This window comes from Phyllostomus hastatus, unplaced genomic scaffold (genome assembly GCF_019186645.2).
Source record: "Phyllostomus hastatus isolate PE091 unplaced genomic scaffold, TTU_PhHast_1.1 phas_contig_1, whole genome shotgun sequence".
NCBI lineage: Eukaryota > Metazoa > Chordata > Mammalia > Chiroptera > Phyllostomidae > Phyllostomus > Phyllostomus hastatus.
Window position 1 is genome coordinate 35,458,606 of NW_025333498.1, and position 22,514 is coordinate 35,481,119.

The window sequence follows — 22,514 nt, forward strand, 5'->3', positions numbered from 1 at the left end:
TAACACCCTCGTCTTTTGAAAGAAATAGTATCAGGAAATATAAGTAAAGGGTTTAAGAAATAATTACATCCTTAATAACTAAACACATTTGAAAGGTATGGGTCAGTTGTGTTGAACAAGACAAGAGAGCAGCTCTCACTGTGACGAAGCACCTTGGTGTGGTGCAATAGCTTAGTGCTGCCAGCCTGGCTGGGCACTGGCAGAGTGGTGGCAGGGGCCTTCCCCTTTCCTGATCGAGACATATGCCAAGACTTGAGGGTTGAAAGTGAATCTCCCTGAAGTGCTTAATACAGGAAGCTGAGTCAAGCTCCATGTGATTTCCTGCCACCTCCTCACTCTCACCTTTTTTTTTGTTTTGGTTTTGATCTCCTTCTCCCATATAATTCCATGTAAGTCAAGGAAAGGGGAGACCCTAGCTCTCAAAAAGGCTACAATGCAAAACAATGGCCAGCCATTAGGAGGCATGATAGAGTCCATCCTAAACCACCCCCCAAAACCAACCTCACCATCAGTACCTGCAAAGCCACAGAGAAGCTTTCTAATCCAGCTCAGGTGTGGCACCACTAGTATTTCACGACTGCACCTTGCATTCATTTAGTCTAAACCCACAGGCATCAGCCATCGAAAATGTCCCGTATTTGTGCAACTCCACTTCCACTTCATCACTCAGTGGACGTGCAGTTATGAACCAATCACCCTTAAGTTCAATAGCTGTCCCCCTAAACCAATACATCTGAGAAATCACAGGATGAAGACTTAGTGACAGCCTCTCACCTACCAGTTTGTTTCAGTGAGTCATTTCCAGGTTCCTGTGTAACAGGAAGTAACTGAAAGGGTTGGTAGCTAGAGTTTGGAAACAGGTGTTCTCATCTCACTAATTAGCCAGGAGGGCCGTGTACTGCTGACCTACTCATGCTCTTGAACCTCAGTTTCATCACCAGCAAATTAAGGGAATGACTGAACAGGTAGGGAAGGCAAAAGGCCTTACACTTTTCTTCATAGGCTCCTAATAACAGTTTTTCTTTTTGACAAGCCTACGTTAACTTTTGAAGTAGAAAAATAAAGAATGGCTTGAAATAAATGGTTTCGACTATACCCGATATAATGATATGAAAATTCATCTAGGATCTCTAAAACTCCCTAAATGCAGCTTGGACCCTAAACTGATGGGAAACAGTCAAGACCCCAAAGCCAAACCATGCAGCACCAGGCCTGTGCTTGAGGCCAAAGGAAGAGCAAGGGGCACCCTCTGCCTACACAGGTCCTAAGAGCACGGAAGGAGCGCCATTACTGCTATGCAGCTGAGGGGGTTTATTTGTGATTGCCTAAGAAACATAGCATTTCTAGCCTTTTTAACCTCACACTACCATCTCCTACTATTATTAAACGTGCCTCGGTGTCCCCAGAGTTCTTGAATTAATGTCCTCATGGGAACTCATTCCACTTACTACAGCACAGAAATAAATTCTTGGGGATGCACCTTACACCACCCAAAATCCAACAGGAGAGCCTCTCTTTCTGAAGTGCCTGTGGGCCCCATTCGGACCAGAGTGAAACAGCTCTCCCGTGTTACTTTAAACTTAGGAGGCCCACGAGCAGCTCAGGTCATCATTGTATTTATGTACCAATCCGGGAAAGGACAAAGGAACATTGCTGAAATACTCTTACTATAGAAAGCAATTTGGGATTTAATGCCTTTAAAATAACTTGCTCCCTAGAATTAGCCAAATAACTCTGTTTTCAGTTCACCATGGGTGGGTGAAGACAGAGCTTCATTGCACCAATACCAATATAGACTCCTTCACACCTACATCAGGCACCTTTCCATCTGATCACAAGCAAAGTGCACCAACAGGCAGAGAAAGGTGAAGGGCTAAAGAAAGAAGAAACCACTGCTTCCAGGCTTCCACCTACCTTCTTCTCCCTTCAGTCTTCTCTTTCTTCTCCACTGTCTCCCAGACACATCATTTAGCTATTCTCTTTCAGTTAACACACTTTCAATTAAGCACTTATTTTGTTTCAGTCACTAAGCAAGGTGTTGAAGGTACATACACCAGTAACTCACTCCTGGTGGGGGAGACATTGATACACTTACAAAACAAAGAGCAAGACTAATGCAACCACATGCAAGTATGAAAAAGTTGATGAATGGTATTAAATTCAGTTGATGTTCCTAAACTGAATCGGGACAGAGCATTTTATATTAACCCTCCACATTTGCCTCCAATTCTTAAATATTTTAAGGATTTTACTATTAACTACACTTTGTAGAGGAGGAAAAGACAGATCATTAAGTGGCAAATGTCTTTACTTTTAAATCTTATAACTTTGCAAACATATACAAAAGTTGCAAGTGTACTGTTATACACACCAACATATCCCACCACCATCCCTTTTTCTTGTTTTCTTTTGATGAAATATTTGAGAGCAAACCCATCATGTCATTTCACCCTTACATTAGTATACATATCTTAAAAAATAAGAACAGATTGTTATATAATCACAATGCCAAACCAACAAAGTCAACAATAATTGCTTAGAATTATCTAATAATTTCTTTGGACTCACAAATCAAATATCTCCAATTTTCTCAAAAAGTCTTTTCATAGTTTGTTCAGATTAGGATCTAAAGAAGATCCACACAAACACTTATTTAAGTTCCCCTCCTACCTCTTTTTCCCCATCTCTGGTTGTTGCAGAGGCAAATATCTTGTTTACTGAGATGTAATTCCCATTACCAGTCACTCATTCTACCCCCCCACCCCAGTCTATGGCAACCATTAATCTACTATCTTTCTCTGCGAATTTTTCTATTCTGGACATTTCATATAAATGGAGTCATAAAAGCAAATGTATTTTGAGCATCCCTCAGGTTATGTAACATAGAAATGTAGGTTAGGTACTAAATATATGGGTCTCATGTATATCATATATGTATCATATATGTATATGTCATACATGTCACATATATGAATGGTGTGGTCTTTGTAAGATAAACCTTCAGTCAAATAAACACCAATACATAATATCTGCCATATAAGTAATATATAAGGCATGCTTTAAGCTAATGGATTTTATCTTTTCCCTCAGAAACATACCTAGTGGAAATTATATTCATGTGGGTGACACACCAGTAAGTTACCTGTGTGTGATGTGAGTTCAGTCTTCTGCTGGCCACAATCCTCACAATGACAAATGACAGCTTGCCACAGTGGTGATGCGGGTACATGAGGCTCAGTGCCTGTGCTAGACTCCCTGGCTTCTCTCCCACTCAGGAGAGAATGTCAGAACGCAAATCAGAGAACTAGAGATAACCTGTATTTTTTTTATTTTTGTATATCATTCACACACTTGAGTACTTGGTGAAGAAGGGTGCAGAAAGTATAATTAAGGGAGTAGACCCCAGAATGTGCATATTCTCTAGAATCTGACTGCCTGTGCCTCATTATCGCTAAATGACCTTCAGCAATAATTTGACTTCTAGTCTCAGTTTTCCCCACATGACAAATGGAAATACTATTAAATATCTTACTGGTATGCTTTGAAGATTAAACACAGCACTCTTAGAAAGAAAATCTGCTTACTAAATGCTGGCTATTGGCAATAATAATTATTATTATTATTTCACTATAACTAACGAATCACCCACAACACCTCAGAACTGATGGAGCCACTTCAGCTTAGAGCTCTCAGCCTGAGTTAAAGTGACTGCTGGAAAGGAACAGATGAAGTAGCTAAATTCTCCATGTCCTGGCCTATTAACATTTAAGGCAATAATAACCAGAACTTTGAAGAGCTAAAAATCAGACAAATAATAGATTAACTAATTTGCTCCTCTCAGAGCCTCAGGATGCCCTACACTCCTCATCCACCCAATGGAGCTACTTTTGGTCTGAGAGAAGAGTCCAACTGTTAGAAATCTTCCATCGTCAGCAGTCTTCCCCTTCTGGCATATTGGAGATACAAAAAAGTAATAACTCATTAAAGCCAGAAAGGAGCAGGGCAGACTGAGTTGGCAATGAATATTCTGCCCCTGTGTGGAAGGAAGGAGGGTTCAGCCCTTCCTCACAGCACTAACTTATGGTCTCCGGAGGCTGCCTCCCTGTCCCCTACCATAACCTGTGGTAATGCAGGAATTTGTCACACCTTTGGACTTCCCTAACTAGTGTGATTACCTTTCCTTCATATTAATTAACCCTACTATATTTGTTCACCATCATAAAATCATTTTTCCTCACACTAATAGGTTTAGACAATACTCTTTAAAAATTAAGTCTCAAGAAAGGAGAAAGTAAGTGTCAGTAAAATTGTATTCTTTTCAAACACGGCCACATGAGCAGTATGCTTCCCCTTCCATTTCTATCCATTTTTGGTGCTCTAATACAGTATGGAAAAGCGAGGAGGATTTTTACCATCATTTCCTTACTGTTTTAGTTTAGGAGTTTAGGTCAAGCAACACACAATGCGTGCTTCAGAAACGCTACATGAACTGGGGACAGCTACTTCTCAGGAAGCATGGCAAACCTCTTAGGAAAACCCTCTCCTCCCTTGACACATTTTATCCCCACAACACAGCCCCAAGGGAGCTCCATCAGGAGGAATTACAACACTCCCTCAAATTTTTAGGGTGGCATGAAGTAAGTACACAAACACCCTGAAACTCAAAATGAAAGAGCTAATAATATATATCTTATATACAGCTGACTCTTTACCTTCAGAGAGTGACTCTTCTAAGTTTTAAAACAACTAGCCTGTGCCTAGCCCTGGAATAAAATTCCCCCCAAATCACTAGCAATGACAATGGAATACTACATAACATTTCAAAGAATAAGATAGAGACGTATAAACCGACAAATGCATCAAGATGCAGAAGAGTGTGTGTGTGTGTGTTTATATACTTGTTTGTGTTTTAAAGATTTTACTTATTAGAGAGAGGGGAAGGTAGGAAGAAAGAGAGAGAGAGAAATATCAATATGAGAGAGAAACATCAATTGGTTGCCTCTCGCATGTGCCCCATCTGGGACCTGGCCCACAACCCAGGCATGTGCCCTGACCAGGATTCAAACATGAGATCCTTTTGTCTTGTGGGACAATGCGTAACCAATTGGGCCACAACAGCCAGGGCTACTTGTTTGTTTTTAAATAACAAAAACCAAAGGGAAACATCAAAGTCTTATCAGTGAACTCTAAGGTGTACAATTGAAAGAGTAAAAAGTAAATGAAGAATTCCGCTTTTTATTTTATATTCCTCTGAAGAGTCAGAATTTGTTATGAGATGATAAAATAAAAAGAATTGCTAAAAACTGAAGTAATTTTTTACCAGCCTAAACAATGTTTCTTTATAAACAATTGACCATTTTATGTGACTACACATCAATACACATGAATGGGAGAGCCAACTAAACTACAGGACATGCATCACTCAAGCAGCATGAACTGCTATGTAAGGTAAACAGGAAAACAGACGATGTGAATTTGGTTTGCCCACTTGACTGGATCTCCCAGAAAGCTAATACAAAAAGTTTGAAAATAAAGGAGAGAATCAAAACCATGCAAGAATAAAAGAAGTCATTTCTTAACTTTTGCTTTGAGCCTAAGAAACAGAAAGGCAGAATCACATAACAGAAATCCACACATCTCCTGACAAAAAAGTCTAATATATTTAGGGAGGAAATCTCTTCTTTTGCTATTTTTTGATAAAGGCATCATTGTTTCTTACCTGATCACAAATCAGTTCCCACTTTTTCTCATTGTCGTACTGCCTCAGTAACCTGGCTTTGTCAGGGGGTAGGTTCATAGCATTCTGGAAAACAAAAAAGAAAGGAAGAGTTACGTCACATTCTACAACCAACTGCACATGGCTAACTCTTGGCAGACCGAAGACTATACTGTGGTTCTTTTATGAATTCTTTTCAGTTTCTAGCATCTCATTAAAGAGAAACACACTAGAGAAGTCATTTTAAATGTCAAATCAGCTCAACAGGAGGGCAGAGACTCTGAAGTCCTGCTAGGACATCGAGATAGTCTGCTTTGAACTACAGACTTCCATTTAATAGTGGGCCCTCATTCTTCTCCACAGAAGGTCAGAAATTGTTGAGAAGGTATTGCCCCAACTTCTTTTTAAAACACTGCAGCCCACCAGACACAGAAAACATCAAAAGAAAACTCAATGGGCCAAAACCACTGATAGATAACGTCAACTTTTACTCACTCTGAGAGACACATATGAGTAAAAGAACAGGTTGTTGTTTTAATGAAAACACCACAACTGGTTTTTTGCCATCTCTGTAAGATGACAGAAAGTGCTAACATTATGCTGGATATATGTTAGCATTAACAACCACTATTCTTAGTTTAGCCATATTAGTTTATGAAGTTGAACTTGCAGTGAGAAACTGATCATGAGCTGAAAGAAATGTCTAGACATCAGTTCTCATTAGCCCTTCCTCTGTCCATACAGCACACCTTCTTCAGTGTTGGCCATGGATTTTCTCCAGTACATTCACATACTATTAGTCTAATGTCCCAAATAACCAATCATATACATTTTCAAGATACTTGGCTCAGGTTTCAGGTGAGATCTTTAGCTACAGAACATGGCAGGGTGAGAGAGTCCCAGAAAGAAGTCATATCTGTTCCCTTGGCCTCCCTAAATTTTCCACACTCCAAATGACTGAGTTAAGTAGTCGGTGTCTCACATCCATTCATCATCCTGTCTATCCCCTTGTCTCAACACCCCAGATCAGTGATTTTCGACCTTTTTCATCTCATGGCACACATAAACTAATTACGAAAATTCTGTCACATACCAAAAAACACTTTTTGCCAATTTGACAAAAAATATAGGTATGATTTTGATTCATGCACACCAGATGGGTATTGTTGTTTTGGTTGCTGTCACTTTTTTATTTGACAAGTAGGGATGTCCAACCTTTTGCTGTCTCTGGGCCACACTGGAAGAAGAGTTGTCTTGGGTCACACATTAATTAAATACATTGTGACATGTAATCACAAAAAATCTCATAATGTGTTAAGTAAATGTAAAATTTTGTGTCGGGCCGCACTCACAGCCCTCTTGGGCTGCATGAGGCCTGTAGGCTGCAGGTTGGACACCCCTGAAAGGGGAAAAGAGGTCAGTGCCCTTACTAAATAGTTAGGTGTTACAGGTTTTAAAAATTCTTGTGGCACACCAGTTGAAAATCACTGCTGTAGATCATACCTATCCCATAATAAACAATATAGTTCCTTGTCTGGATCAATATTCGAGTAGACAAACAAGCTTTGAGCTTTTAATGCTCAAGCCCCTAACTCTCTCCAGAGAGAGAAAACAATTCCCCTTGCCACGGTACTGTCACATGTCATCCAGTGAGACAAATTTATTAGAGGAAAGGGTAAGTGAGTTACTCTGCCTTAATAGAGGCAGAGAATTAACCTTTAATGATTTTGACAGATGTAACACAAGCATTTTCCCTTAAACACAATCTAGCATCCAGATTGAAATGCCTGAATAGGTGGTAGATGTACACCACTTACTAATTTAAATCTAACCCATTAAACTATCTTCAGAATATTAAAATTTTAAATTACCCCCCAAGCTGACAACATAATTAGAAGAGCTTTGGCCTCCAGAGTTTTCAATGGTACTGCCAAGGCTTCCCCATAGAAATACTAAAGCGGGAAAAATATTTTCTTGTGGCCCTTCTCCACAGCATATCTATTTGAACCAGAATGAAAAATATCTACTTGTGTTTGTTCTTTTAATCTTACACTGTTTAAAAAAGAACACTCCTAGAATAAAGTAAAGGAGAATTCCGTGAGTTTCTTTCTGAGAGATCCAATGTTATTGGCTATTAAATAACCAGTCCATCATTGTTTATTTGCACCCTAGAGATGAATTACTTCCTCTTAACTGATTTTGACCTCATGTGAGTGCTCCTGGGTATCATTATGCATCAAATAAGAACAATAATTTTACGAGGTAAGTTAAATGACTTTTTCTCAGAGTTCTTATTAGTCTCTTGCTATATAAAGGGGACAAGAAAAAGAATGCCTGAACTACAAGGTGCCAAACACTGTATGAGGTACTTTGCATACATGATCTCATGGAATCTTCATAACAAGAATAAATACAATTTTCCACATTTTATACATGGGGAAACAGACCTGGGAGAACTTAGTTAACTTACTCAAGATTAAGACAGTTTTACAGAAGCAAAAATAGGATCTCTTTCTGTTGTGGAAGGGTTTTCAGGAAAATGTGTAAAGGACACATGGACAAAACCAAAAGGGAGTAGGATTAAAGGGGGGAAGGAAAATGGCTGGGGTGGGGAGTGGTGGGGGGAAATGGAGACAACTGTACTTGAACAACAATTTTAAAATGTGGAAAAAATTAACAAACAAAATAGAAATAGACTCATAGACAGAGAACAGACTGACAACTGTCGGAAGGGCAGGGGTTAGGGGACTGGGTGAAAAAAGTAAAGGGATTAAGAAAAAATAAAAATAAAAAATAAGACAAAAAAACCTCACATATACAAAAAAGAAAACAGGATCTCAACTTAGTCTCTTAGATTCCCAACAACAAACAGTGAAAAAGCCACCAAGCTTTTTTCTTTCTTTTTTTTGGGGGGGGGGGCGGTGAAGGCAAAATAGCAAATAACTGACTTTCTGTTAGTACTCTACCCAACACTCACACAGAAGCAGTGTGCAAACCCTGCTATAGAAATTAGACACATCCTGTGGTTATTGGAGAAAGCCAAGATTCTCCTTTGTAGATCTATCTTTACTTTAATGAAAGTCTTTCATTCAACAAATATTTATGACACACCGACCTTGTACAAGCACTGTGCTACCCGGCACAGTGCAGAACCACACAGATCTGGTCTCCGTGGAGGATCATATTATGGCGGGGAGATATAGGTGAAACAAACTAATCTTAAACTCTGATAAATTTTTACAAAAAATAGCAGAGGGCAACTTTAGATTGCATGATGTGGAAGGCTTCTCAGGAAAGAGTAAAAAGATGTGTCCTAAAAATGAGAAGTGAGCCAGGTGAAGCATGGACAACAGCACTCTGGACAAAGGAAACGGAGAAAAGATGCTAAGACAGAAGAAGCATGGGACTTCCAGCCAAGGTGGAGGCATAGGTGGACGCACTGTACCTCCACGCACAACCAAGATTAGAACAACAACAATTTAGAGGCAGAGTAACACCCAGAACTGACAGAGAATTTATCTGAATGGAAGTCGGACAGCCAAGAGTTGTAATAGACCAGTTTATCCAGAACGGTAGGAGGGGTGGAGAGGAGCAGCACTTGGGTGGCAGTGTGGGTGGTGGCTACGAGAGCAGAGAGAGTTGGGCGCATAAGGCAACTGGGGAAGAGTAAGGCATCTAGGGCACACAAGATCGCAGCGGGTGGACACTGAGTACGCAAGTGGCAGCTGGCAGACCCAGTGAGGCAGCGATTGTGGAGCAGGGCAGAGCGCACAACCCAGAATCCCAGAGAAGGGATTGAGGTCCCACGGAGGAGAACGGAGCTACCGCCATTGTTCCTCCTGACCCCACCCCTACATACAACGTCACAACCCAGCGACTGGGGTGCCCAGCCCTGGTAAATACCTAAGGCTCCGCCCCTCACCGTAATAGAAGCAACCAGACCCCCCAAAAGAGAGAGAGAGAGAGACAGACAGACAGACAGACAGACATCTCTCACACAGAAGAACAGATCAATGCCCCAGGACTCATCATTTTAAGCGACCAAGAGATAGCCAATCTGTCAGATGCACAGTTCAAAACACTGGTGATCAGGAAGCTCAAAGAATTGGTTGACTTTGGGCGCAAATTAGAAAAAAAAATGCAGGTTACCATAAAAGAAATGAAGGAAAAGGCATAGAGAACCAATAGTGATGGGAAGGAAACTGGGACTCAAAACAATAGAGTGGACCAGAAGGAAGAAAGAAACAACCAAACAGGAAAGAATGGAGAAATAAGAATTCAAAAAAATGAGGAGAAGCTTAGGAACCTCCAGGATATCTTTAAACATTCCAACATGCGAATTATAGGGGTACCAGAAAGGGAAAAGGAAAAGCAACAGACTGAACACGTATTTGAACAAATAATAAAGGAGAATTTCCCATTCTGGCAAAGGAAATAGACTTCCAGGAAATCCAGGAAGTTCAGAGAGTCCCAAAGAAGTTGGACCCAAAAAGGAACACCAAGGCACATCATAATTACATTAGCCAAGGTAAAAATGAAGGAGAGAATCCTAGAAGCAGCAAGAGACAAGGAGACAGTAACCTACAAAGGAGTTCCCATCAGACTGTCAGCTGATTTCTCAAAAGAAACCTTACAGGCAAGAAAGGGCTGGAAAGAAGTATTCCAAGTCATGAAAGACAAGGACCTATATCCCAGATTACTCTATCCAGCAAAGTTTTCATTTAGAATGGAAGGGCAGATAAAGTGCTTCTCAGATAAGGTCAAGTTAAAGGAGTTCATCATCACTAAGCCCTTATTTTATGAAATGTTAAAGGGACTTATCTAAGAAAAGAAGATTAAAAAAAACATGTATAGTAAAAGGACAGCAAACTCACAATTATTAACAACAACACCTAAAGCAAAACCAAAAGAAACTAAGCAAACAACTAGAACAGGAACAGAACCACAGAAATGGAGATCACATGGAGGGTTATCAACAGGGGAGTGGGAGGAGGAGAGAGGGGGGAAAAGGTACAGAGAATAAGTAGCATAGATTGTAGGTTGAAAATAGATAGAGAGAGGGTAAGAATAGTATGGGAAATGTAGAAGCTAAAGAACGTATGACACATGGACATGACTAAAGGGGGGGATGTGGGTGGGAAAGGGTGTACAGAGTGGAGGGGAGTGAAGGGGGAAATGGGACAGCTGTAATAGCATAATCAATAAAATACATTAAAAAAGATGCTAAGACAAACAGCGTGGCACTTCAAAGAGCTGAAAGAGAGCAAGCATAGCTGGAGAGAAAGTGACAGCGAAGGAATGGGGAAAATAGGAAGCTGGAGAGGTGCAGGTGAAAAGTATGCCATGCCCAGCCATATAAGCCAAAATAAATCCTTTTTATTTCATCTAAAGTGCAATGGAAAAATATATACATAAATAAATAAAACACTAAATTAAAACATTTTAAAAAGTGCAATGGGAAGCCGCTGAAGGTTTGTAAGCATGAGATGACACAACCAAGTAATGTTTCACAAAATTACTGTGGATGCCATGTGAAGACCTGATTAGAAACAGCAAAAGTAGAAGGAGGGAGACCAGGGTAGTACTTCAAATGAATAATGACGGCTTAGACAAGGCTGATGGCACATCAAATGAAGTAGGGGAGATGGATATCAGAATATTAAATGAAACTGACTGGTTAGACTCCAGAGCTGAGGAAGGATGTCAAGAATTAACACCTTGCTTCTACCTTGAGTTACTAGATAAATGGTGATCCATTTAGTGAGAGCGACATAACAGCAAAAGAAGCCACAGATCTGGAGCAGGTGGTGAAGAATAACATTTACAAATAGCCCAGTTTAAGTCTGAGATAGCTGTGAGACAGCCAAGAGAACAGTCAAGCACAGACACACAATTCCAGAGGTTGAAAGAAAGGGGTATATCCTTCTGAATGAGAAGTCTTAAGAAGTCTATTGGCATGATGACTAGTTATTGTTGGGAGAAATAAAAAGATTGTTCAACATCAGTACACCAAAACTAACACTGCACGTGGTAATCATTCATCTAAAATAACCCCTCCACCGTCAACCCTCTGAACTGTTCAGGCATACATTGCACAGCTTAATAATTCTACAGGGACCTTGGGGAGGCAACTCTATTTAAAACTCAGACACTCCACAGAGGACTGGCTAAAGTTCAGGGATGTTGTGAATAGAGGGTAATAACTGCCCTTAAACTTTTTTAGAGTGAACTCATTCCTTTAGTGCTGCATAGGACAGGTCTCTGGAGTCCAGGCTAACTGTTTGTGCAGGTAATTCATCAGAGTCCAAGCTATTTTCTGAGGAAAACATTGGCTGTACCTCTAGTCCCTTTGAAGTATAAAAATAGATCGCTTACCTCAGCCATGTAGTTTAATCAGTCAGAGCATCATCCTAATACACCATGCTTATGGGTTCAATCCCCAGTCAGAGCACATACAAGAATCAATCAGTGAATGCATAAATAAGTGGAACAACATATCAAAGTTTCTATCTCTAACCCCCTTCCTCTTTCTCTCTAAAAAATCAATTTAAAAATTAATATTTAATAAATAAATAAATAGCTCTTCTATTTGGCTGAAAATGTAAATCAGCTTCCAAGTTTTTTTAACAGTGACAACTCTACCTCACCCACACTTTGTGATATCTGTAACACAGGGTTCTCTTTTCCTTCCTTTCATCCATCAATCTGTCCAACACATACTGGGATTTGACCGTGTAGCAGAATATGTGAAGGCACAGGAGGGAATTTAACCATGAAGTAGCTGCATTCAAGTACATGCCAAAAGTCCATTGAAGACATGCTATATGAGTTGAGAAGTCTGTGGATGTTAATTATCTATGTCTAGATTGTACAAATTCCTACCTAAAATAAGCTTGACCACCTAAGGCATTCTCTCTGTAAAGAATGTCCCTCACTTCCTTTCAACCCGGCAAACTTTTAAGAATCAACTCAAATGTCACTGATCATTGGAATCCCCCCACCCCCCAACTACTGCAATAGCACTGTATACATCTCCATTATAGAAACTTGCACACTGTACCCTAATAATCTGCCTATCCAAATTCCCCACTCACTCAACTAAGCACTTCAAGGACAACTTCTTTGTTAATCCCCAGTGTCTGGCAGAGCATGTGGCAAACAGTAGGTACTATGCAAGTCACTTGAAAAGCAAGCTTTGTCATACTCTGCAGCCTAAAAATAACTTCATTGATTCAGCATTTATGTTTCAGGTATTAACAAAACCTATACACTCAAAGAGTATTTGTTTCTTGGAAAACTTTAGTCAGTGATAATGTCTATTACTCACTAGTAATTATCTCCCTCCCAAACACGAATTCATAAAAGAAAATCTTCAAGTTTAATTCTAGCAACATCTCTCTCAAGAAAAAATGATGTTATGGTCTTCTTTCATAAATAATAAACAATGGAAACTGAATTTTGTTTTGTTTTGGTTGCCAGTAAATTCAAATTGGTATCAATTATAACAATTAATTTAACTAAAGTGATTGTTACATTTACAGTCACATTCTAGTTTATTCTTTACTGTACTATTTTACATTGTTTGAAATGTGATTTCTATCTTAGAACCTTTGAAAACAGAAGGTAAATAACAATGAAATATCCAAGTTTTGGGACACTTCATAGAGAAATTAAATGATTAAAAGATCCTATGGTAGTCTATACAGATTAATTACCATATATAACACAGAGCCAAATGAAGGTACCTAATTCATACAGACCCAAATAAACTCATGTCCTGGGAATAGTTTTATGATAACAGCTCTTGTCCTAGGTCCATGGGAATAATGAAAACTTGTAAAACCTCCTTCTTTTGTCCTGGTATGCTGAAAGGTCATGTTGAGAAACCCACAGTGATATGCAGACACATAGCAGTGCAAGTGAATCGTACCCAAACATCTTATGCAATATAGCTCCTTTGTTCTTATAATCTCCAAACTAAAACTTCCAAGTATTAAGTCACCAGATTCAACAACAAACTCTCCTGTTACATAATCACCTGCACAGAAAGGAGGGGGGACATATACTTCAAAAGCAGTGTTGCTTATGGAAGCAGGGAAAAGTTGGTCACAGGAGAAATGCTCAATCTTTAGTTCTTGAATGATAAAAGAGCCATTCCTTTTTTTAATGTGTGGAGAAAATACATAAAATTTGCCCTTTTAACCATGTTTAAGTGTACACTGTGTTAACTATATTCATAGTGTTGTATAACATATCTCTAGAATGCTTTTATCTTGCAAAACTGAAACTCTACCCGAACAGCTCCTCATTTCTCCCTCCAGGGAGCCATGACTTTTTGCTACCAAAAAAAAAAATGAAAAAAGGAAAGTGATGGTTGCAACTGTGTGCTTGGGCAGCACAGAAAGGAATGGAATCTAATGAGGGAGCATGGGATAGGGATTTACTAGTTGGGCTCTGGAGTTGTACAAGCTGGATTCCAACCCTGATCTAACAATTATTATTGGTGCTCCTGGGCCACACAACTTGAATCAAAAGCAAACTAAAAAGAACAAACAGTTCAGGGTTGAAGATACATTTTAAAATTGAAGTTCAGAATCAAAACTAAGTGTCAAAAAGAAGATGTAGCATTCACTGACAGTCTGATAGGTCTTAGGCACTTAGGCTCTCTGCACATATTATCCAATTGATTCCACTTTAAATCCTGACAAGTAGGTATCACCTTCTCCATTTAACAGAGGAAAAAAGGAGGTAAGTGACTCTTCCATGCATGAGATAGGTGGCAAAGCCAGGACTTAAAAGAGAAGTCTGCATGATCATGCTCTTTCTGTGACACTTAGGCTGCAGTGCTTCTAAAATATGACCCATCTGAGCAAAGCAACCCCACAATTCGACTTGAATAACCCGCCACATAGTCAATAGCATGCAACATTAAAGTGAAAATGCATGTATTATTTAATCTGTTGATGTTTTCAGACAAAATAATGACATTTTAACAGTAATCTTCAATACCTTCAAAAATATGAACTAGAGCCCAAAAATAAGTTACTGGAATGTCATATGTATAGATAGCCATATACTCTCTCAATTCAGCAGTCAATAAATCCCAATCTAAAAAAACCTGAAGGTGGAAATACAAACATAAGGTAAACTCAGGCTTCAGTGAAACAAAATGAGAGGAGTACACCAATACAAAACAGAACCTGTTACGTAATATAATCAAACCTCAGAGAAACAGTCAAGGAAATGTCTAGAAAAAGCAAACCTTTGGGGTCCTTAATCACAATAGGTTACTCCTCCATTTATTCTTCCCACCTTGCCATTTTTCCTTTACACCATTACTGGGACATCAGGTTGAGTCACTTGGTTCTGAATAAACGTGCCAATTCCCCTGTGAGTTCACTTTAAAATGGCACTATCTGAGGGCAGCAGGAAAGTAGCTGCAAATTCAACACGTGACCCACCCCTCTATCCAACTAACCTCAAAGCCATTTCCTTCCATGATCTACATTTTTTTTCTAAGCAACTACCTGACATCCTAAATTTTAATATCCTCCTAATCTGGAGGATGCTGCTAAAATATATTCAGCTTCTTTCCTGGCACAGGACTCAGGCAGAGAGCCAAATAGTTCCCCAAATTGAATCATCAGTCAGTCACCTTCCATTGTCACTGTCACTGTTATTTAATCATTGAGGGCATTAATATCATTCACTGTAGACAGTGAAGCCCACACCAAGAGAAATCTGCCTGTTCCCTTACCGAGTTACATCTTTAAAATAAAATCTGACTGGAAAGCTGTCCTTTCTGTGGAACCCGTGAGAAGGAAACATATCTCTAATCTCCTATTCACAACTTTAGCTACAGCCTGTTCTCTTGGAAGGCTTTCTTTAAGGACTGAACTAAAGACACACGACTCTTCCACACTTTTTCAGTAATCAGAAAGTACAGAGCTGGAAGAGAAGCTTTTGATATTTTAGTCCTTTTATAGGTGACCAAACAGACTCAAAAACTGAAGGCAGTGTCCATGTTCTTATGATGGGTTGTTATTCAAGGTGGAACAAAAAACCCAGGCCAGCTGGTCCACGACTCTTTCTCCATTACCATGAAAAAGGCCCAGTTACATGTGCCATGTGTATGAGCATGTAACACATCCATGTATACTTGGGAAAATCAAATCAGAAACACATGCATAGTAGTTAACACAAAGTCCTGTGCCCACTAAGCACTCAGTACATGTTAGATATTGTTACTCTTGTTATCCTAATTTTAAAGAATATGTGAATTACTACTACACACTTTTTTTTTTAGGACACCTCCATCATTTCCTGACTATACACGTGTTCTTACACAACAAATGAAGTACCAGCACTTGCCAACATCTCCATCCTTCTTCCTCAATTTGGGTCTTTATATTCATAAAACAACTCATTTTATTTGTGAGGTTATGAACCTTTAGAAATGTATACATTTGTTTTTAACCGATCAATACAAACTAAATAAAAAACTTCCCAAAGTGTCATGCAAATTATCTACTGTTTTAAGTTAGTCATATTTTGCTGCCCTTTGCAAATGGGCATAAACAAGTGTTGATTTCATATCTATATATTTATGTTTACATGATATATTTATGCTTATATTATTTCCATTGCATTGCAGACCAGATTATCATCAATATGCCAGGCTAGGTGGGACAGCCCATCATACCTACAGAACAGAAGGTCACAGAGGTAGTAGCCTCGGTCAGTTTCCCCACAGCCCATCTTTCAACCACTCCCTGCATCACTATCTTAAGTGATTCAATACCCAACAGATGCCAAAACCACACAGCCCTCTTGTGGTCATCATGCCAACTCCTGAAATACAGATTCTTATCATACCCAAACACACAGGGTATAATGAAAAGAAACACTCATTCAATTTATTCCAAATCTCATACCTGACTGTCATTAGAGGCAAGATGCCTGACTCCTTGACATGTTCTGGAATTCAAACAATTCTTTACCAAAGGCCTGCCAACTGCTGTGCCAAAAGCCGTGTTTCCCTGCACATGGCTGTACACTTCAATGGGGTGTCACACATAAGGCCACTCTAGGTGCTAGAAAACTGCTTTATAGGCAACTACTGGACAATGTAACAGCTAATCTACAGCTCCTCATTTGTAAATAGCTGCAGCTTCAAGGGCAGACTTGTTGTCATGGGCGGAATAATAGCCCCTGAAGATGTCCTCATCCTAATCCCAAGAACCTTGAGTATGTTTCCTTCCACATTAAGAAGTGATTATAGATATGATTAAGAATATTGAGATTGGGAAAAGGAAAAAGGACTCATGGACAATAGTGAGGTGATTGCTGAGAGGAGGTAGGGTATAAAAGGACTAAATGGTAATGGAAAAATATAATAAGAGATTTTTTTAAATAAAAATTTAGAAATTTAAACATAATTTAAAAAAGAATACTGAGATTAGGAGATTATCCTGGTCTACCTGGGTGGGACCAATGTGATCACAATTGCTCTTTGACGTTGAAGAAGCAGCATTTTTAAATGGAAAATACGTGTTGGTGAGAATGGAGAGAACTGAAACCCTCATACATAGATGATGGGAACATAAAATGGTGCAGCCACTCTGGAAAACAGTCTTCAAATAGTTAAATACAGAATTAACACTTGCCGCCCCCCCAATTCCACTCATAGGTATAGATCCCCCAAAAGAATCAAAAACAGAGACTCACACAGATACCTGTACACCAATATTTATAGCAATATTATTTATAATAGTCAAAAGATGAAAACAACCCAAATGTCTATCAAGAGATGAATGAACAAACAAAATGTGGTATATGTGTGCAACAGAATATTATTCAACCATAAAAAGAAATGAAGTTATGATGCGTAATGCAACATGGATGAACCTTGAAATGTGTTAAGTAAAAGAAGCCAGTCATGAAATAATACTTTGTTTTATGATTTTACTCATATGAAATATCTAGAATAGGCAAAGTCATACAGACCAAAAAATAAATACATAAAAGTAGATGAGAAGCTGCCAGTGGCTGAGAGGAGTAGGCAATGGGGATCAATGCTTAATAGATACAGGTTTCTGGCTGGGTGATGAATTTTGGAAGTGGACAATGACGGCAGTTGTATGACACTGCGAATTTGCTTCATGCCACTGAACTGCACACTTAAAATGGTAAACTTCATAAAATTATGACTATTTTACCATAATAAAAAATAGTTTAAAAGAAAATGAAAGAAGGCAGAAGAGTCAGAGGGAAGAATCTGCATAATACCATGTGAGAAGGACTACAGCAGCCTCTAGAAGCTGAAAAGGCAACAGGATGGAGCCCCTCCTAAGGCTCTTAGAAATGGGGCCCTGCTGAGACCTTGGCTTTCTCCCAGGAAGATCGGTGTCAGACTTCTACCCTGCAAAACTATAAGATAATTAAGTAGACTGGTATTAAGCCCTTAAGATCATGGTAATTTATTACAGAAGCAATAGAAAACTAATACCCTGCCAATGTTTGGCTACCCCCCATGGCTTCCCTCTTTCCACAATACCAAAGTCCAAGAGGCAAGGGTATTGCCTACTCACTGCCTACTCACTACTCACTGCCAATGAGCAGAGTCATGGTTTCAATTTTATATGCTGCAGATTCAAACTGATCAAAGCCAGCACTTAATTTAGTAGGAAATGGAAAATCTTGGGAGGCTAGGTGGTACCCTAAAATGAAATTACAAAAAAAAATCTAAAACTAAAACCACCAGCTCAACCCTGGCTGGTGTTGCTCAGTGAGTTGAGCGCTCGTCTATAAACCAAAAGGTCAGTGGTTCCATTCCCAGTCAGGGCACATGCCTGGGTTGTGGGCCAGATCCCCAGTTGGTGGTATGTAAGAGGCAACCCATCAATTTACTATCTCTGGGACATTGATATTTCTCTCCCTCCAAAGAAAAACAAAAACACCAGCTCATGATGAACATGTTATGAAATTAAACTCTACACCATCCATGCAACACAATGACACTGGCACAACTGAGGCTTCACAGCATGTTCATTGGTCTTGATGGACTCTGTTTTAAGATATCCATAGCATCTCTACAGACAAGCCCAGCCAAGATGGCAGGAAAACTGGGGGGATGAGGGTAGCAGTAAGAATTAGGGGTAAGTCTTGCATAGCAGGCTTTCTTCTGAGAGGTGACAAGTCTTCCATGCCCCAGTCCTGGTTTTCTCCTCCACTAGTCTGCTATTTACTTTTTGGTCTTTACTCCTCCATAGTGGTAGAAAAGACGACTGAGTAAACTTTTGTATGTACATGTACAATATCCTCAAATTAAAAACACCACTTTAAGTATACTTAATTATTTATCAGTTAACTGTTAAAAGCTATTTAAAAAAAAATGGAAGAAAACATAACACCTGGATAACCCACTTTAAGACTTTAGTAACTAATTCAAATAATCCATGTGCAAAAAACTACCCTTTATTTTATTGTTTGAATGTTCTTATTTACTATTAAAATATCTTTCTGATTGTAAAATAAAAAAAGCACTACTTCAATGCCACTGGTATTTTCATGGTTAATACCAACCATCGACAAGTTAGTTCAATTACGATGTCAAAGGGAATATTCTTATATTAATTTTTTTAAGCAGTTAACTCTTAAAAGGCCATAAAAACTGAAGAATTCCCCAATTAAGAACAAAATGATTCAACAATTTCAAAATCTTTTGGAGGGAACCACTGGTCACATTCTATTTTACCAATTTACCTTTCAGTCCCGACAACACTGCAAATCCCTGGAGGAAGGTCACCTTTAGGGCCCAGCCTCTGGCCATGAGCCTAACACCCAGGCAGAGCATAATAACTGTATGCTGTTCCTGCTCAGTCACACAAGTTACATTTTAATGAATTAAAAGACACCCCCCCAAGATTTTTATCTTCTTTTAAACACATAAATAATTAGGGTCACAAGAGAAGTCTCATATTTAGCCATCATCTACTTGTGAATCAAATACTACACTACAAACACTATTAACAGTGTCTGGATCTTACAGGATTGACACTGATAGAGAAAGTCTAGAATCTACTTTCTCCTCTCATCCTCTAGTTTCACCTGCCCTGCCCCTCCCCACGACCCCACCCATCCTTCTTCACCAAAATCTATGTCTCTACCACCTAGTCCTATCTTCCACATACTATGCTTAGAGTTGCCTTTGCTATGTGTTATCTCCAATAGCATTTGTTTGAGGGACCAGACATGATCTTGTGTAGGCTTTTTCCTTCAATGAGAAGGAAGTTCTCTGGCATACTCTTATACTTCCACAGAACTCTGGACATGGATAAACACACATATTTAATAAGCATTCATGACTTACGTAAAAACTCCCATAATACCAGCAAAATCAAAACCTTCTTATGTTTGGTACATGGTAATTTAGATTGTATACATGCAACATAAAACAATTATGACATTAAATAATAAACTATTTATTAAACAGGTGGACTATATCATATATTACAAACTTCAACCCTTAGACCCCCTCGGTAAGAGGTATCTTTTGTTTGAGGTGTAGGTTTTCAATCTTTGTTTTTTCTATCTAGGAGAGTATTACAGTTCATGTGAAATAAAGTCCATGTCATTTGAATTATTCCTGGCTTTATATTGTCACACTACAGTGATGTATTCTAGGCATAAAGTGCTACCTAAGTGCATGGTCTGGTCTCAGTCTGAAATGAGGAAGAATGCCCACACTTGCACTGTGTGCACCGAACAAAGCAACAAGAACAAAACACCTTTCAGGAAAGCAAATACCTACATTTAGAGACAACAAATTTCTGGGAAGCAGGCCCCAAAGGTGTGCACTACTGAATTTTAATTGCTACACTCTTCTATGTGCAAGAAAAAGGAACAAGCACACAAGCCAGGGAAAGTTGAAAAGGGGCAGGTGGGATGGAACTGGACTGCACTGATTCCCTGTGCTTCGCAGCTGCGTAAACCACAATAGTAGGCCTGGGGGACAGGACCTTGGCTGCTGAACTCAGTACACCCACTCAATATGTTCTGAATGTAAATACTTTTCTGTTTTCTACAAAGCAGTGTTATGCTTCTCCAGGGGAGTTATAAGGATTTGGGAAAATGCCAAGATATTACAGGAGCCATTTAATCTTTGCATTCTTACATTTATTCTATAACAACTCCACTCTCCTCACTTGAGAGATAAACCATATCCAACACACATGAACCAATTTATCCTACTACAAACTCAGTTTCAAGTTCAAGTCCTAAAAACCCTGGGATAATGTGATACAATTTATCTAGTAACCTCCACCCAGAGTTTGCCAACTTGAAGTATGCCTCTGATTTGGATCTGTCTTCTTCCAGAGAGAAATTCAACTCCAAGTATAAATAAAATAGAATGTGACCAGTGGTTTCCTCAAAAAGATTTTGACATTGATGAATCATTTTGTTCTTTATGTCAGTTATTTCCTCAGTTTTTATAAAATCTTTAAGGAGTTAAACTTTAAGAAAAAGGACAGGTCAAGAGAATTTCTAATTTGTGATTTAAGAAACTACCTAGTACTTACTCTACTTCCTAAATGAATCTCTAAAACCGTCTTTGTAAAGTTATGAGGAGTCTTTTATTTTATTTTATTTATTTGTGTTTAGAGAGAAGTGAAGGGAGGGAGAGAAATATTGATGTGAGAAAGAAACATAAACAGGCTGCCTCTCGTACATGCCCTAACCAAGGACCGAACCCACAACCCAGGCAATGTGCCCTGACTGTGAACCAAACTGGTGACCTTTCACTTTGCAGGACCATTCCCAACCAACTGAGCCACACCTGCCAGGGCATAAAACCTCATCCTGAAATAGTCCTCCACACACTTTCAGATCACAGGGGTCGGTTGGCTTAGTGCTCCTTCAAGATTCCATCCTAGTCAGCTGGCCCATTGACAAATAGGTCCATACATTCCCCCTTCCTCTTGTCTATACATATATTTATAAATGGTAAACACAATATATTCTCTGTTTTTCCACATGTTTGGGCAATAGAGACACTGTTTAATAGAGAGGTGCCACACATACCATGCATGATTTTAAAATGAATAGGATTTATCAAAACACATTAACACAAAAGCCATATTATCACAACTTAATTATTCTTTAATAACTCTGAATGAACTCTAGAATTTTACAATGTCTTCTGGCCATCCCTATAAATAACAATGATAAGCCTCTTGGTTGGAATCACTGAGGCCTGGGTTAAAATTTCAGTTACTAGCAGTTCATTTTGGCAAGTCACTGAATTTCTGAGACTTGGTGTCTTCATCTGAAAGTGAGGACAAACAACATCCCCATTAGCGTCACCATGAAACATATATTTCATCTCTCATGGCAGGACACTCATGGACAGCAGTGGGGCATCTACAGAAGAGCCTGTGGCTGGGGATGAAGGTCAGTGTTCGGAGAGTTTTTTAAAACCTGAGTTTATATCCTAGAACGAAAACTACTAGCTGTGGGTTCACTCGCAAGTCACCTAACTTTTTCTGATTTCAGTTTCCTCACCTGTAAAATGAAGGCCCTATCTACTCCAGGATAGATCTAGCTGTAGGAGCCTAATAGTAGAGGCTTTATACAGTGGGGTTGCTATAAAAATTAGAAATTAAATGAACACATGTAAAGTGTTTCATTGAGCTCAGTGCCTGATAGTCAGGGTTCAATAAACCTCAGCTTTTGAGTAACAGAATTCAACACAACCGAACTCAGGAAAGAGGAGCAGTGAAGACAGGAGCATCTTAAC

General features: G+C 39.1%; 1 protein-coding gene across 4 annotated transcripts in view; it reads right to left on the bottom strand.

The window, feature by feature from the left end:
- Positions 1–22,514, bottom strand: part of FMNL2 (formin like 2) — a 301,251-nt gene that overhangs the window by 124,178 nt on the left and 154,559 nt on the right. For all 4 annotated transcript variants that reach the window (XM_045851929.1, XM_045852128.1, XM_045852002.1 and 1 more), the window contains exon 2: positions 5,720–5,803. In XM_045851929.1, coding sequence (XP_045707885.1) covers positions 5,720–5,803 — 84 coding nt within the window. The remainder of the gene's footprint in view (positions 1–5,719; positions 5,804–22,514) is intronic.